Source organism: Micropterus salmoides, unplaced genomic scaffold (assembly GCF_014851395.1).
Source record: "Micropterus salmoides isolate LMB-PRFRI ecotype aquatic unplaced genomic scaffold, ASM1485139v1 Ms_hic_scaffold_22, whole genome shotgun sequence".
NCBI lineage: Eukaryota > Metazoa > Chordata > Actinopteri > Centrarchiformes > Centrarchidae > Micropterus > Micropterus salmoides.
In genome coordinates this window covers 15,571,916-15,587,962 of record NW_024041373.1, presented here as the reverse complement: position 1 = coordinate 15,587,962, position 16,047 = coordinate 15,571,916, and the positions used below count along the sequence as shown (strand labels likewise).

At 37.6% G+C, this 16,047-nt stretch overlaps 1 protein-coding gene across 2 annotated transcripts; it reads right to left on the bottom strand.

Moving 5' to 3' along the window:
• Nucleotides 1-3,226: 3,226 nt before the first annotated feature.
• On the bottom strand, nucleotides 3,227-12,503 carry eif4e1c (eukaryotic translation initiation factor 4E family member 1c). Of its 2 annotated transcripts, none has more exons than XM_038737676.1 (7): nucleotides 12,393-12,503; nucleotides 11,320-11,405; nucleotides 7,362-7,457; nucleotides 6,713-6,776; nucleotides 5,526-5,639; nucleotides 4,541-4,680; nucleotides 3,227-4,393 (listed from the first exon to the last, which is right to left on the bottom strand). In XM_038737676.1, exons 1-7 carry the CDS (start codon nucleotides 12,408-12,410, stop codon nucleotides 4,279-4,281), a joined length of 633 nt encoding a protein of 210 aa, XP_038593604.1. In that variant the 5' UTR covers nucleotides 12,411-12,503; the 3' UTR covers nucleotides 3,227-4,278. The 2 variants fall into 2 exon arrangements, with proteins under 2 accessions (XP_038593604.1, XP_038593603.1); XM_038737675.1 differs by having other exon boundaries at nucleotides 12,375-12,437.
• Between the last annotated feature and the right edge of the window lie 3,544 nt (nucleotides 12,504-16,047).

The window sequence follows — 16,047 nt, the reverse complement described above, 5'->3', positions numbered from 1 at the left end:
TGTTCAAAACATAGTGGGACGCGCTACCGGAGCACCCGGGCTGCATCCGAAAAGTCAAAAAAATATCCTTTTTTAACCACCTTTCCTTGACCTCGATGGAAAACGTCATGAGGTCAAGGAAAGATGTGAAGGAGAATTCAAAAGGACTTAGGAAAAGAGGACGGCGGGTCTAAGGCCCAATCCCAATGTCCACCCTCACAGACTTTGAGGCGCGTTCTCGGTAAGTCCGTGAGGGTTTAGGGCCGTCCCACTGTCAAATCGTCAAGTGCGCGAGGGCTCTCTTGCGGACATTTTGAGCCCTTTTTAGACCCTTTTCGTAAGTCCGCATTTCTGCAGACTTTGGCTGAGGGAAATGCCCACAGTTCATAGCGGTATGACGTGAAACACGGGGGTTGCCAGGGTTACCGGGGGAAGCGAGGGAAAAATCACTGCAAATCCGCCTAAATAGGAGAAGAAGAAGAAAACGGTAAACAAACAGGCATTGACACCAACGCTGATGTTAACATTGTTAGAATTTTTCTTAACTTAAGATGGTGCATAGAACACATGAAGTCAGAGGAATACACCTTATTAGCCTACACACTTTGTTTATTCAACTATTTATTTTAGTTTTTGCTTAATGATGCTGTTTTGACCAACAATAGGCTAGGCCTATTGGTTATTGCCAAATATATTGACATTTAACTCTCCTCCACTCTGTAGAGCAAGAACCTGCAGGACTTAAAAATCAGGCAAAAGCATAAAATTAAAAGTGTGCAACGTGTTTCAGCGTTGTCAAGGTAACGTGATAAAGTGGTAAAGGGCTGTCCCGTTCCTGTTTACAGCATTTTGAGCCCTTGTAGTCTCTTGCACTCAATCACTTTCCAAGTGAAGTCAGTAAAGTCTGTGAGGGTTCAGGGCTTATGGCTTAGGGGGGACATGAGGATTGGGCCTAAGAGAATCCGACTGCTCTTTTCAAAGCGACGTAATTATGCGGCGGCGGATTTTACTAACGTGATGAAACTACACTGTTCTGAAGATGGACTACAAAAAGCGCATCTTTGACATTGCGCCCCCTGTTGTTATAATGCAGGCCATCTAAGAAGGTGGACAACACGGTGGAATATATTACTTCACAACCAAGATACAAGAAAGGCAGATAAGGTAGCCTACCAGCCACTAAATAATGGACAGGGTTGTCACACTGAGAATGCTTGCTCACACTCACCCTCCTGCCCACCTATAGGCATATTTATCAACATGAATCCCAATTGTATGTAAATACAGTGTTTCCCACAGAATGACAGCGTAACTGTGCTGAGAGAGAGAAAGGGTGCGACGGGGTGAGAGGAGATGCTGAGAGAATAAATGCTGTGCAGCGCTCTGTCATCAAATACGATTTTACCCTTTTTAAATAGTAACTAAATCAACGTTGATAATGTGGCCGCCACAAATAAATTAGTGTGGGAAACGCCTACTGTAGAGGTTATCCAGCTTGATCTGTGCCTTTATTAAGGCGAGGATGTCAGCATCTGTGACTGAAGTAAAATTAATTTGCTGAAGGCTGCAGTACATTAGGGTACGTGAGGCTACACGCTGCAACATTATCCTCACTTTGATCACTTTACAAGACAGCTTGCTTTAAATGTTGCCGCCGCAAGGAATTGTGGGACGGCATTCTCTCCTTTCCTTTCATAAAGGATGGTCCGGTGTACCCTATGCTAAAGGAGATATGAAAGGAAGCATTGAGGCTCCTTTCCTCAGCTTTCAGAGAATTCGAACAGCTCTTATCATGGCTGCCACTGAAATACTTCCGGGTCACTTCACTCAGTTAGGAACCTTCCTGAGCAAAAAAGACTTCTCTAACGCAGCCCCCGTCTCTCTGTGACAGAGACAGAGAGACGTTGGCAGTTGAAGCAGTCAAAATAAAACTGTGAGAAGATAGTGAAGGTTTGAGTTTGGCTCGCTGGCCATTAACGTTCGCTGTATCGGTGAATTTAGTTGTTCAACATGTTTTTCACAGAGCCGACGTGCTTGTGAGTCACTTTTCGTCAACCGACCAATCACAGGCTGGATGGGGCGGGACATTAAAAAAAAAGTTTGACGTGCTACAGCAAATAATTAAATGTTGAACAATATTGACAAGTTAGGACTTAGCATTAACAAATTAGAGACCGATGTAGAGCCTTTTGCTTGCAGAAGGATTTAATGTATAAAAACAACCCACAGAAATGAAACAGCTGTAACTGGATTTAATATTCGACTACTGGTAAAAATATAATGAATGTAGTATATTATTGTTATACTAACAGTATACTATTAGCTAAACATTATACTCTTTATTAATACACTCATGTACAGTTCCTCCTCCAGGTTGTGGATAGAGACGCTGCATTTGACAGATGTACGTTAAGGCGGTGCCAGTGCGTGCTACTTCTACCCGCTTCCTCTGTAGAGCAACACGCTACCCTTGTTCTGTTTTACATCTGTTTTACTAGTTAATGTTATAAACTTTGTTCAAGTTGAGGAATACGCATTTCAAAATGTCAGTATTTCGCACATTCCTCGATAATTAAGCAAGTAGACTCCATTACCATTTGTTCTATTATAATCAAATCAATTTTTTCCCCCAATCTTTAATCTTAATGGTTATTCAGTCATTGTTATTTAGTGTTAGAGAAATCCTTACAATTTGAAACAGGTTTTCAGGGGCTTTAATGTGGCTATTATCTATACTGTCATTTGATCAGTGTACCAAACATGAAAACAATGTGAAATTTGTTATTCGTAGAGAATTACCACCTGAATCTGCAGCTCCCCTTGGTGTTACACCACTTTATAGCAAGTTTTAGCTCAACGCTGTCACAGCATCATTTTATGGCCCCATCAAACACCTGTTTTCAGTGAAAAAGCTGGAGCATAGTGGAACATTTAACAGCTAAAGAGCCAAATATTTCCTTTTAGGAATTGATGGGGGCCAAAAACAGGGCTAATGTTGGACTTACATTTGCCAGGTAGCTAGAAACACAACTTCAAATTAATGATAATGTTGCTCCGTTACTGATGGATGTGTAAACAAACAACTGTTAAGTAACATGTCCGCACAAACAACGTAATAAGGTGTTATCAGTGTCAATGTTGTATTCACCAACTTGTTCCCAATATCCCAAGTGGCCATAAAAAAGGTTTTTAAATTGGTTATTTTATGATTCCCATGATTCAGTGATACACACTTCATAGACAAAACGAGGCAACATAATTCTGGTTTTAATGCAAAGCACTTAACCTTTACTTGAAAGAAGGTAATATACATCCTGGAATTACAGATAATAAAGATACATTATGAGCAAAATCATTTCACAATGAATATCATCTTTCCTTTGCATCAACCAAGAGAGGAGTGCGACATTATCTACAGTTTTTGTTAGGAAGAAAACAGTGAAAAGCACACCTAATTCTGTCAGCATCTTTACTGTATGGTACACTGTAAAAAAAAAAGTCATCTATATGCAGTAGTCCACATTATTGACCTCAAACAAAAAAAGAAAAGAAAAAAGAAAAGAAAAATTGAATAAACACTAATTTCATGGTTGTCTTTCAACTAAGTAGTTCAACTGCAATGCATACATTATAAATAAATGTAAGGGGAAGAAAAAAAGTTCAAAGAGTTCTACAAGCAATATTCCACAATTCCAGCATGGCTGAAACGACAAGTGGCCTTAAATCCAAACCCTTTACTTCGGATTGTGACCACAGCTTTTACACAACTTTAAGATACTGCAGATTCCTCAAGGAGGTGCGTCTGAAAAACCCAACTCATGGTTAACACTTCTGGATAAATCAAGTTAAAATTGTCCTTAAAATTTGTTCTGTGAAAAGGATAAGTTGCCTACCATCTTTTCCTGCGAGGTGAGAAACACTTTTTGTAAGGAGTGAGAAAAACAAGGCTATATAAGTTAAGAAAGATGTTTGTTTTTTTTGCAACTCCAAGTCATTAAGTACTGAAAAAAAGCTTGTTCTTAGCTAAGCTAGGGGAGATCACTGGTATTAATCACAGAACTCGTCAACTCTAAAAGCAAATCATTTGTGTTCCTCTTCTCCTTTCCTCCTAGGCCTCCTCCCTATTTCTAACGATTGCCCCACTTGTTTCTCATATTGGGGTAAGCTCCAGGTGTACACAAGAACAAATCTCTTTTCAATAAAAGGAAAAGACAAGTTGACAACTCAAAAATTATTGTTGTGATGATGCAGTTTGGTAATTGTTTAAATCTACAGCCAGTTGAAATTGGGAGGGGGGGTTCAAACGGAGTACATGTTCTTGGTGGTGGATCCGCTCTTGCTGGATGTGTCGTCATGTGACTGGTAGCCGATCATGGCTTTGATTGGGAGGTTCAGACGCTCTTTATAATTTTGCCTGTGGAAAGACAAGAAGTTGAATGCTGTGTGAAGACTAATGCTAACTTCGTGTCATTATCTAGTGGTCAGCTACAGTTAGCAAAGCTCTTCATCTTTCCATAACTTGCATTATTTCCTACTGACACGGTGACTTTATACAACTTACCCTATCGTCATGATGGCGTCCCTGTTTTGGCAGTTGCTCGTCCAGATGGCTATTTTGTCACCTTTAGGTCTGACGTTAACCACAGCTCCACAAACATCTTCACTTGCCTCGTCAAACGACTCACCGACTAAACACAAGAGCTGCAAAATACACAAAATGTGACGCACAATATGAATCATATTGTTCTTTTTTGATAATGAAATGACAACCAGGGTCTGAAATTAACCTTTTTCACTGTCACTCAGAAATTGTATCTGCCACTTTTGAAATGTTGTCATTCAATGTTCAATATATTTACATATATGTAAATACGAAGTTGTTCTTAAGTGTCCTTCCTGGTTAAATAAAGGTTAAATTCCTGTAGATTTTTAAATAACACGTTTTCATGCACAAAGCAACGATGTCTTTCAGTACAAAACAATCACTAACAACTAGGTATTTCAAAGGTAAAGACAAACGACAAGAAGCACAAAGCAAGCCTAACCCTAACTTAAAGTTCACCACAGTGTATTATTATTATTATAAGTCAGTGTGCAATACCAAACCACAGTTCCACCAAACCTACTCTTCTGAATTACAGCAAGCAAACACAAAAACTCTGAGTTTCAATACAAAAGGTTGGCCAATAAAAATAAAAAAACAAGTCACACCTATTGCGTCTAATAGACAAGGATTAGTGATTCTGTCAATCAATGATACCTCCCATAGTCTGGCCGGCACTGCTGGCAAGCTAACCAGCTGTCACTCACGACTGACTGTTCCTCTTCCGTGGCCGAGTTTGGTTTAAAGCACTGTAATAGATATTCCCTGGGCTGACTGGTAGTGTGACTCAGGCGCATGTGCCGAAGTGGCGGATGGCCTGATGGTTTCACCCGGCAACAATTTACTCCCATTTGGCGGGTGCTAATTTCAGACCCTGATCACAGCCACATAGAAGTTATAAGTTCATCTATGACAGCTGCTCCGTGAAAAAAAGTTGCCTCACCGTCTCCATCCAGTAGCGGTCTAGGTCATTGTGTCTCTGTTGTTTATTGAGGGTCATCAACCATCGGCCGCCCAGCTTGTTCCTGTCGTCCTCCCACATTGGCTTGATCCCATCCTGGAGCACAAAGTGAAAAAGCAATTAAATACTTCATTACAAAAACAAGTTAAGTGACAACTGTTTCTTAACACTGTAGCACTAATATGAATTTGATGTTTAACTTAAATACCGTAAAACTTTGATTAATAGCTCAGCTTTTATTTGCTAAAATCACAGAATTGACCCTGCCTATATTTGGGACAGGCGTCCATATGGGAATTCCTCTTGCACAAAACTACAATAGGCTTCTGTGAAACAGTTTATTTCAAAACAGAATATTACTTGTATAAAAATTATCCAATAATAACAAATACATGTCATTCATTTGATCTAGCGCCGACAGACGGCTTATGCGCTTTTATTTTGTAGGCAGCAATGTAACGAAAACAACAACAGGGTGCGGGATGAGAAAAGTGTGGCAGAAGTTAGCAGACAGAGAGCGATGGACTTCACATGACAGGATTCATAACTTGGATTAATTTTTATGAAAAGCTGTTTTGATTCTTTTAATCGGTGGACCTTACCAAGTATAGGGATTTAATAATCAAGGAACGGACACATTCGGACTTAACCAGCACTTCAGAGTTATGCGAGTCCGCAGGTTTCTTTTCCTTTTCATCTCTTGTACCATGCCAGTTACACCGGTAAACCTATAAGAATTAGACTTTGGGGCTTGTTGTTTCCGTTAAATGAACAATTTAATTGTGGAGAATCTAACTGATCTAACGAGGTGTGGTAGCATGTTCATATTGATCATATGTTTAAACATTAATATTTGTATTAACAATCTAAGCAGCTTAGAAGCAGCTAAAGCGAGCAACCCGGTGGGGTTTAAGAGGTTTTATACATCTGAAGAACTTTATAAAAGCAGACCAGGCGTTTAATGGAGACCTGCGTTTATTTGTCAAAATGTGTTCTCACACCAGGCCAGTAAACGGGGTAGGTGGCTATTTGGGACTCGGCAGGTTGTTTTTAGATTTTGTCCACCTGCCTTTGCTCCGATATATCGAATTTTACATCCTGCAAACATCCCAAAGGTTGATGAGGAAAACAACTATATTTAAAAAAAAAAAAAAAAAAAAGGGTCTTACCTTAAATAAACAGTAATCACAGCCAAAGCCAAGTTTGCTTGGTTGCTGTATGTGGTTGTATAATCTGTAAGAAACACAGGAACAGTGTCAGAAGTATTTCACAAATGCTGACTTCAGTAAGAGTACGGGCTTCATCTGCCATTGTTCCTTCACTTCAGTCTGTAAATGTGGCACTTTACATGTCATATGTGAAGTTGCTTTTCTATAAAAATAGGGTATGACAATATTTCAGAAACTTTTACATTTTATATCTTAACTGGTATTTATTTTAACTCACGTGGCATCTGTGCTTTCAGAGCTAAGAATTCTTAAATAACATATACTGCAAATGCACATACCAAGAGTGAGGTACACACAACAATACAAACAAACAAAAACAAACAAACAACCACACACAAGTTGAACCTCAGGTTACATTAATGTAGCTTTACATCGCTATTTCAGCCATCTGTGCCTCCGTCAGCATTAGAAATAATTTAATGACAGAATAATTTATCTACATCTGCATAAGTAGTGCTTTGCTGCCACATGTATCACCGAGTCAAAGACAAAACAGTAATTTTTAAATGCTATTCTTCTGAAACGCTCCACTTATACCCCTATATAGTGACAAAACCATTACATTACAGGATTAGCTGAGAACACTTACGCCCAAAAGTCTTCCACTGTGTCAAACTTCGAAATAAGACGCAAGTTCTCCGTCCAGCTTTTGCTCTTGTCGTTTTTGAAATACCACAGGGCCCATCTGAGAGGACAAAACAAGAATCAAAACACTCAGTACACACAGGACAGTGGAAAAATGACTTCAGTATAATGACAATGAATTAAAATAATTTATTTTTGGACAGCAAAACAACTCTGGAATATTTCTCAGTTTCAGTAGAATGAGTAGAAATGTCTAAAGAGGCGTTTACTGTGCTATTACTGTACTGTATTTTAAGTGCTATTGTATGAAAAACAAAATAACCTTAAGCCAGAGTCCTAACACCACAAACATAAACCCTATTTCACAACAAAACACAACAGCTAGTTGCAAAAGCATCTAAATCAATGCAAAATAACAGAGAAAGCCAGCCATCATCAACGCTACAAATGCAGCCTTTGTTTATGACGGGTGTTAGCAGGAGAGGGAGGAGGGCAATGAGAGGACATCAGCCGAACCCTGTGCCCCCCTCCCCACCATCAAACACAAATGCTAACAAACTGAACAGTCCAATCAGAGGATGAAACTGCACTCGTGCCATGTAGAAACTCCACTGACACCAACAGTAAAGGCTTACATTATGCCTGAGCTTTAGTTAGTTGGAAACTAATAGTTCAGAAACTTAAGCATACATACCTTTTTTAAAGCAAAAGGTTTGTTTTAGCATTTCCGAAGGAGTATTTAAAAATGTAATATGGCACTTAAATGCCCTAAATGGGTTTCGTTTTGACAGATAATACTGTATGCAATTTAAGCAATAAAAATTAAGATTTTTCTAAAAAGGAAACCAATTAGTTGCTCTTTTAAGAGACCAGTCTTATTTATCTTTTGCATTTTTACAACTGATCTTTAATAAAGCAAAAGTATTTCTTATCCGATTAATCGATGAAATAAATTGATAGAATATTCGATAACTAAAATAACTGAAAGCTGCAGCCCTAATTTTATATCAAGGTAACGGTATATATCACGACACAGTAATTGTTTTGTTAATTCAACAAAGACTTTTTTCTTCTTTCATTAGGATCGTCCATACAAACAAAAACTCCTCCTCCTGTGCTGTATTAATAATATAGCTTTTTCCTCCAATTCTGAGGCAGTTGGCAAACCAGCTTAGAGGTGCATTACCGCGACCAAACTGTCGCTCTCAAGTCATGTGAGGAAGACAAGTAATGAGGCTTGCAGAAAGCCCTGAGGGCAAACTTCACCAATGTACCTATATATCGGTGTATAGGTCAGCCGAAAAGTAACAAGAAATACAGAAATTTCCACCAAGGTTAGAGGTTATTTAGAAACAGTGTCACCTCACCATTACATAGTTTGTCCAGCAGAAAGCACTGACAAGTTGATTTTTCAGCTGTAAAATGTCTTGCTCACAAAGTAAATAAATATAAGAGATCAAAGATCCATAGCAACATTGTTTATGTGTTCCTGTAATAATAAATAATATCAGCTGATACATTGTTACGGGATTTAATAATGCAGTGTAATACTGATAATATAGATGTTTTTCATTTCTTAACTGGACTGTACACTGTATATTAATGCATTTCCCACAGCATAGTACAGGTTTTCAGAAACTGGATGTGTTTTTCCGACCTTCCGGGAGCTGCTGGTTTCCCTTTATTTCAGTACCATGTGAAAATCACATTACATGACTTGAAAGTTATTATCATGGCTATTTATGTTTCAGCTTGCAGGTTAATAGAGACGTACAGCCAGTTCAAACCCATGTGTAGATTTACCTTCACAGAACACAGAGTGATAACCAAACAAAAATAAAAGCACATCTGATATTAATACAGCTCCATACATGTGTATTAGTTTCAAGTCTCTGCAAGTTGACTATCAAATATTAATATGAATGGTCGGTCACTTTGTTTGTCCAGACAGCAGACTAAACCTGCATTTTTGCTGGTTTAAGTTCACTCTTAATAAGGCAAAATTTTATTCTTGCTTTGGATGCAATAGATTTTTTATAATCTTTAGTTCAAATCATCACCAGATTTACCCAACTAACTTCTGCAGCAGAGTAGGTTTGAGACAGCAACACAAGTTTCTACATACACTCAGTTGTCAGTTAATTAGGTAAACTAGCTAAAAAACATGCAGTCTAGTACAACTGTCCTGTAATACATCCTCCTGTCATAAAGGTTATATTGTTCAGTTTCTATTAATACGGTTTTAGAGAAGTGTTGACAACTTCATGGTAAATTTGGAGGGTGTAATATGTGGTGCTGTTAAACTGTATCACATCATGCAGAGAGGTGTTTCTGCTATTTAGTCTACCCTCATGCATACAAATGGGGAAGACTCATTAATTTAAAAAACTGTCTGTTTAGACTGCATTAGTTTTAGCTAGGTTTACCTAATAAACCGGAAACTGTGTGTAAATTTGTAAAAGATATTTCACAACTCAGTCTTACAAACCCAATTTAATTCAACAAGCCAGGACTTCCTTACAGAGTCGGCCATCATTCAGTGCGTTACAGTGGAAGCATCTTAATACAGTAACCCAAACACAGTTTGTTTTAACTAAATCTGAGTGCCTAAAACCAAAATGGCAGGATAACGTGACCCAGGCTAGAGCAGCAGACGTGGACAACCTTGACCTCTGAGGCTGGGCTGAACAGGCAGAATGGCCTAGAAGTGACCTACTAAGTGAACTATTCAGCATTTCCTAAAACGACTGTACAATGCTCCTGAATAGGTCGTCACCACCACAGAACTATGATAACATTTCTAAAAGGACAATAGTGAACAACAATTGCAACACTAACATGCAGAGTAGGAAGCTGAATTCTTCATTCTGTGCTTCTGGTTTGAAACTGAAAACAGCCTCCACTTAACATGATACAATTTACAGTAAATTATTTTTACAATGGTACTTCTTTCTTCAACAAAACGCAAATATTCAACACATGATGATGAAGATGGTGCTTCAAATCACTGTGCTAAAAATTTAATTGTTTAAAATTTCATTAATATAGATCACAGGTTTACGGGGAGTTTCTCAGTAGACACACATCCTCAGAGTCACTAGAGAGCAATATGACTGTTCTCTACTCAGGGTGTATCAGGGCTGCAATAAATAAGACTACTGACCTAAAGGGGACAGAACTTTACACTTTTAAACAGACCTGCAACAATTAGATGTTTAATCTATTAGTTGTTAAGTATTAATTTAATTGCCAACTATTTTTATAATTGATTAATCGTTTTGACTTATTTTTAAAGGGAAAAAAAGTCCACATTCTCTGATTTTTAGCTTCTCCAATGTGAATATTTTCTGTTTTCTTTTGTCTTCTATAATTGAAAATGGAATATCTTTGGGTTCTGGACAAAACAAGACATTTGAGAGCGCCACTATGGGCTTTAGGAAACAGTTATTTGAAACAATCTTCTGACAACCTATGGACCAAACAACTAACAGATTTATCAAGAAAATGATTGATAGATTAATCAGTAATGAAGATATTTGTTGCAGCCCTATTTGTGTGTGTTTTTATCTCCTCAAACAATTCAGTTTTACTGGCTTTGACTTGCTGCAGAGTACAAACTGTCCAGACTAAAATCCCCTCTTCCATGTCGCGTTACATCATTTGTTTTCTTCTAGTAACTAGCCTCAGTCCTGCAGTTACTTCTGTCATGCTGCAACATTATTGTCTCTCCGGAGCCAAATTTAGCAAAAACACATTTTTAGGCCTTTTTAACAGCAGTAGTGCCTAAGTTATCAAGGAGATGAAGTTTTGATCATCAGAAAATGCTGTTTACATGCCCAGTTGAGTATTGCAGTTGGTGATATCTAAATCTCCACTAATGTCAAAATACTGCGGCTTATGTAACACACAAGCTCCTTTTGGTTGCAGTACCCTGTCAAATACAGCAGCTGTTTCATTCTCACCTGTTTTGTAAGGGGTGCTTGATATACTGCTCAGGATTCGCAACGACTTGGCTGTCAGTTTGTTGTTCTTCAGTTTCAGGTGCTTTCTGAGGAGAGTGACATACACAATACATCATCATATACTTTCTTTGAATACAAAAGACGATCATTCAAAACATGGCTATGTCTATTGATCGCCACCATGAAAGAAGTTTGCACAGGCTTTATGCAAAGCTATGAGGTGGGAGATGAATTAATATTTAAATGTTAATGTGTTTAAATGTGGCATTGTAGCTATGTCACACTGCAGCTTAAATTAGGTCTTCTCCTGGCCTTAAAGTCACCATTACCAGAAAGTATACCTTCATAACATGTCAAGCTGAATAATATAATCGCAACAAAGTTAAGAATTTCAGGTACCACAGCTATCACACCATTAAATATGGTATGAAAAGTCCAACCATTCATATAACGTTACACTGTCGCAGTCTCGAAATGTAAAGTGTTATTTTAAAGTGGGCAATTAAATATTTGACAGCAGTGTCCAACTCTACAACGTCAGTGTTTTAACATTAGTACGTAACAGCTCACAATAAAGCGGCTAGCTTTGGATTGGCAGGCTAACGTTACAGTTAACGTCGCTAGCATTCGTTTTAGCTAACGTGCTAGGCTAACTCCAAGCTAGATACACACGTGTCCAGATTGTCATAAATTTAATCAATAATTACGCAATGTGAGCATTTAAAACATAGTGTTGGTTAAATAAAAAGCACCATAGCATACTGACTCTTATGTCGAAGTGGATTAAAATAAATCACTGATTGTAGTTTGAATGAACGACGTCCAGTCAGTCAGTCCCTCCCTGCCAACAAAGTCAGACACAGCCTTATCCATCACATTGCTGTGCTAAAGCTAATTGAGATCCACGAGAACTGACACATATGTGTACTGAAACACAATCATTTCCCACAAATAGTAGATGCCGTTTCATGGAAGCAAGATTATAAAATAAAGTCGCCAGGTATCGTGAAGATGTAACCACAATTTCCATGCGCATTAGTCGAGTTTTCAGCTACCTCTTGTCCCTCTCTTACCGGCTCCGATGTCGCCATCTTGACAGTAGAAATGTTCTGCCCGTTCAGCGCTTCTGCGTCACAGTCCGACCACTCACACACCTACGGAAGCCGCCGAAGTCCACTCGAGGTGGATTGACGGGGAAACCGAGGAAGGTGGCCAGGAGAAAGGACAGTCATCAAGAGGTCCAAAGTACTACAGTAGTTCTTTGTCTTTCCAAGGAGAGTGCTTCAGATAAACCAGAAGCCAGAAGTAGACAGTGGTGGACAGTAATTAAGTACATTTACTCAAGTACTGTACTTAAGTACAAATTTGAGGTACTTTTACTTTACTTGAGTATTTTCTTTTAATGTCACTTTATTCTTCTACTCCACTAGCACTAAATTTCAGAGAGAGATATTTTACCCTTTACTTCCCTACATTTATCTGACATCTTTAGTTACTTTACAAATTAAGATTTTTACATATGAAACATATGGACACTGAATGCCACACAGCTGGTCAAGAAGGCTCAACAGCAGCTGTACTTCTTGAGGAGACTGAGGAAGTACGGTATGTCACCTAACATCCTCAGCAACTTCTACAGGTGCACTGTTGAGAGCATTCTGACCGGCTGCATCACTGTGAGGTGTGGCAGCACTACTGCTATGGACCTCCAACACCTGCAGAGAGTGGTGAAGACAGCTGAAAAGATCACCAGGACTCCACTATCCTCTCTGCATAGCATTTACCATCACAGAGTCCACAGCAGAGCTGCCTCCATTATCAAGGACTTCTAACGTTACCCTCGGGCCGGAGGTATAGGTGTGTAAAATGTAGGACTACAAGACTGAAGAACTCTTTCTTCCCCACTGACATCAGAGTCTTAAACAGTTAATAGGCGTGTGGATTCCATTATCATGCCCATCTCTAAACTGTACCATGACCATGTTAATTGCACTGTTACTGCACATCTGCACACTGCTACATGTACAATTTCCACATGTATATAATTCATCAGTTGCACAACTGTTTATAATTCGTCTGCCTGCACAACGATGAAGTGTATATATTTGTTATTTATCTTATTTTATATCTCTATTTATCATATTTTTATTGTATTTTTATTTATACATATATTTTATTTTCCTTTTATTCTTATTGTAGGCAATTAATGTGGACAGCAAAGTAAGAATTTGAGTGTACAGGGAAACTTGAACATCTGACAATAAACATTTTGAATCCTTGAACAAATAAAGAATTACTAAAATATGTTTTGTTATAAATTAAGCTTCCCAACATTTTATACAAGTAGCCTACAGCTGACATGGTTATTAGATGTACAATGGCGTTTAATAATTTTAAACTTTGTACTGTTGGTTAGACAAAGCAAGCATTGTGAAGGTGTCACTTTAGGCTCTGGGTAACTGTGACGGTATTTCTTACTATTTTTCAGAATTTCAAAAATTGAATAATGGGAAAAATAATCAGCAGATTAATCCATAATGAAAATAATCATTAATTGCACTCCAACGCAAAATAATTAAAAATGATCTCCCCCTCAACAATTACAATAGTAAAATCCTGCTTTTACATTAATGCAGTAATAATAATAATAATTTAATATATAATAGCATACCTATCACAGGACATTTTTCTACAATGAGTACTTTTACTTTTAATGCTTTAAGTACATATATAACTGAGTAACTTGAATCATTATTGGAAGGGCACCCTGTTTATAATGAATGCCTCTGTTTAATAAATAGGAAAGTCTGCCTACTGTATTTATATTTGTGTTTGTCATGCCAGCAACCCCTGACAAACATTATCATACTAATAGTACTCTTTTGATACTTAAGTATTTTTAAAGCAGGTACTTTTGTACTTCAGTTCAGTGTGTGTGTATGTGTGTGTGTGTGTGTGTGTGTAAATTTGTCTACTAGAACAAACTTACTCAAAAGTACTTAAGTACTTTACAATCTCCACACATCATCAACCTTTCAATGAATTTACCATAAAGAGCAAGGTTACATAAATCTAATTCTTCACAGATTGCATTCATGGTGTAATCACTTCAACGACATCACTCCAATTTGAATAATCTAATTTCAGTATTGAAGGTCTACACTTCTTAGAACTGTGTGTGAAGACAACCACTGTGTCACTCCTTTGTTCATGGAGTCATAGTTCCTTATAGTTTACTTTATTATGATCTGCAAATAAATACACTTGTGAATCATTTTGTTCCGTTGCTGGCGTTTGCTCTATTGTGGGAATGTGTCTGTTGTAATAAAATTAATTCACTCAAGTACTGTACGTACAGTTTTCAGACACTTGTACTTTACATGAGTATTTCCAATTTCTGCTCCCTAATAATTCTACTGCACACTACTACTACTACTACTACTACAATACAGAGGCAAATATTGTACTTTGTACTCCACTATATTTATTTGGTAAGTCTAGTCACCAGTTAGTTCATTCAGATTATTAATACAAAATGAGATAAGACTTCATATAGAGGGGGGTAGAGGGAGGGGGGGTTTACAAGCTACCCAGCAGTTCATAAACTAATTAACATTTGCTGCAATATTAACATGATATACACCCCTGTTTCATACAGTCTATGATTAATACATCAAATATTATTTAAAAAAAAGTGAAGCATACAGATGTTAAATGAAAAAAATGTGGTATCGGCAGATAGTTGAAGTATCAGAATCGGCACTGGTAAAGAAAAAGCTGGATCAATGAATCCCAACTTAACCTAACCAACTACAATGATGTGGATAGTTTTGTTACCAGAACAGAAAGAATTGTGAAACTGCTTCTTAAAAGAAAACATTACTTGATTCATTATGATACAGGGAATGAAGCTTGGAGTTAAGTTATATAAAATATAGACAAAATACACTTTTCTTGCACTTGAGTTATTTATCTTTTTTGAATTGTAAGATTGTTAACAGCCAGTCCTGTAAAGATAATTTTAGATTCAGCATTCAGCTATAGACAATCCTCAGCATGTTGATTCATTATCTCTTATTTATTTTTCAATATGTTGTGCAGTAATGGTAATAATTATGACACAGATTTTCTTTTGTAACGAACTTTAACTTTAATTAGATTTAACTAAAGTCCTGAAATACTTGTGTTAGTTGAAGTTATTAAGTTAGTCATCTCAGTTAGTCACAAGCAAATGATTTTCTTACATCCTCAATGTCACTTGATTTGGGAAAAACACAATATTTTCAGTTGTGGAGACAAATCGTACAAAAACAAGCAGTGATTCATCCCAGACATTTTGAGGACAAAGTCTAAATTACTAAACTGAAAGTCCATTGCAGTGAGTCATACAGTTTGCTCGTGTGGGAAATTCAGAATAGAAAAAAGGAAAAGGCCTTTTGGCTTTTTTGAATAATGATTAACTCTTTAAAGCCCTTTGGGCTTGTTAAAAACAGCCTACTTCATATTTAAATAAATAATATGTAGCAAGCTGTCAAAGAATAAATGCTTTTAAATCCCTCACATATACAGTGGCTGGAATAAAAAGGCATCTGTCAAAGGTTGTGTAAAAATACACACACACAAACACATGCACGCGCACACACACACACACACACACACACACACACACTGTATAATATAAACACCCACTCATGCATACACAACAAATCAGGACAAAAGAAATCATGA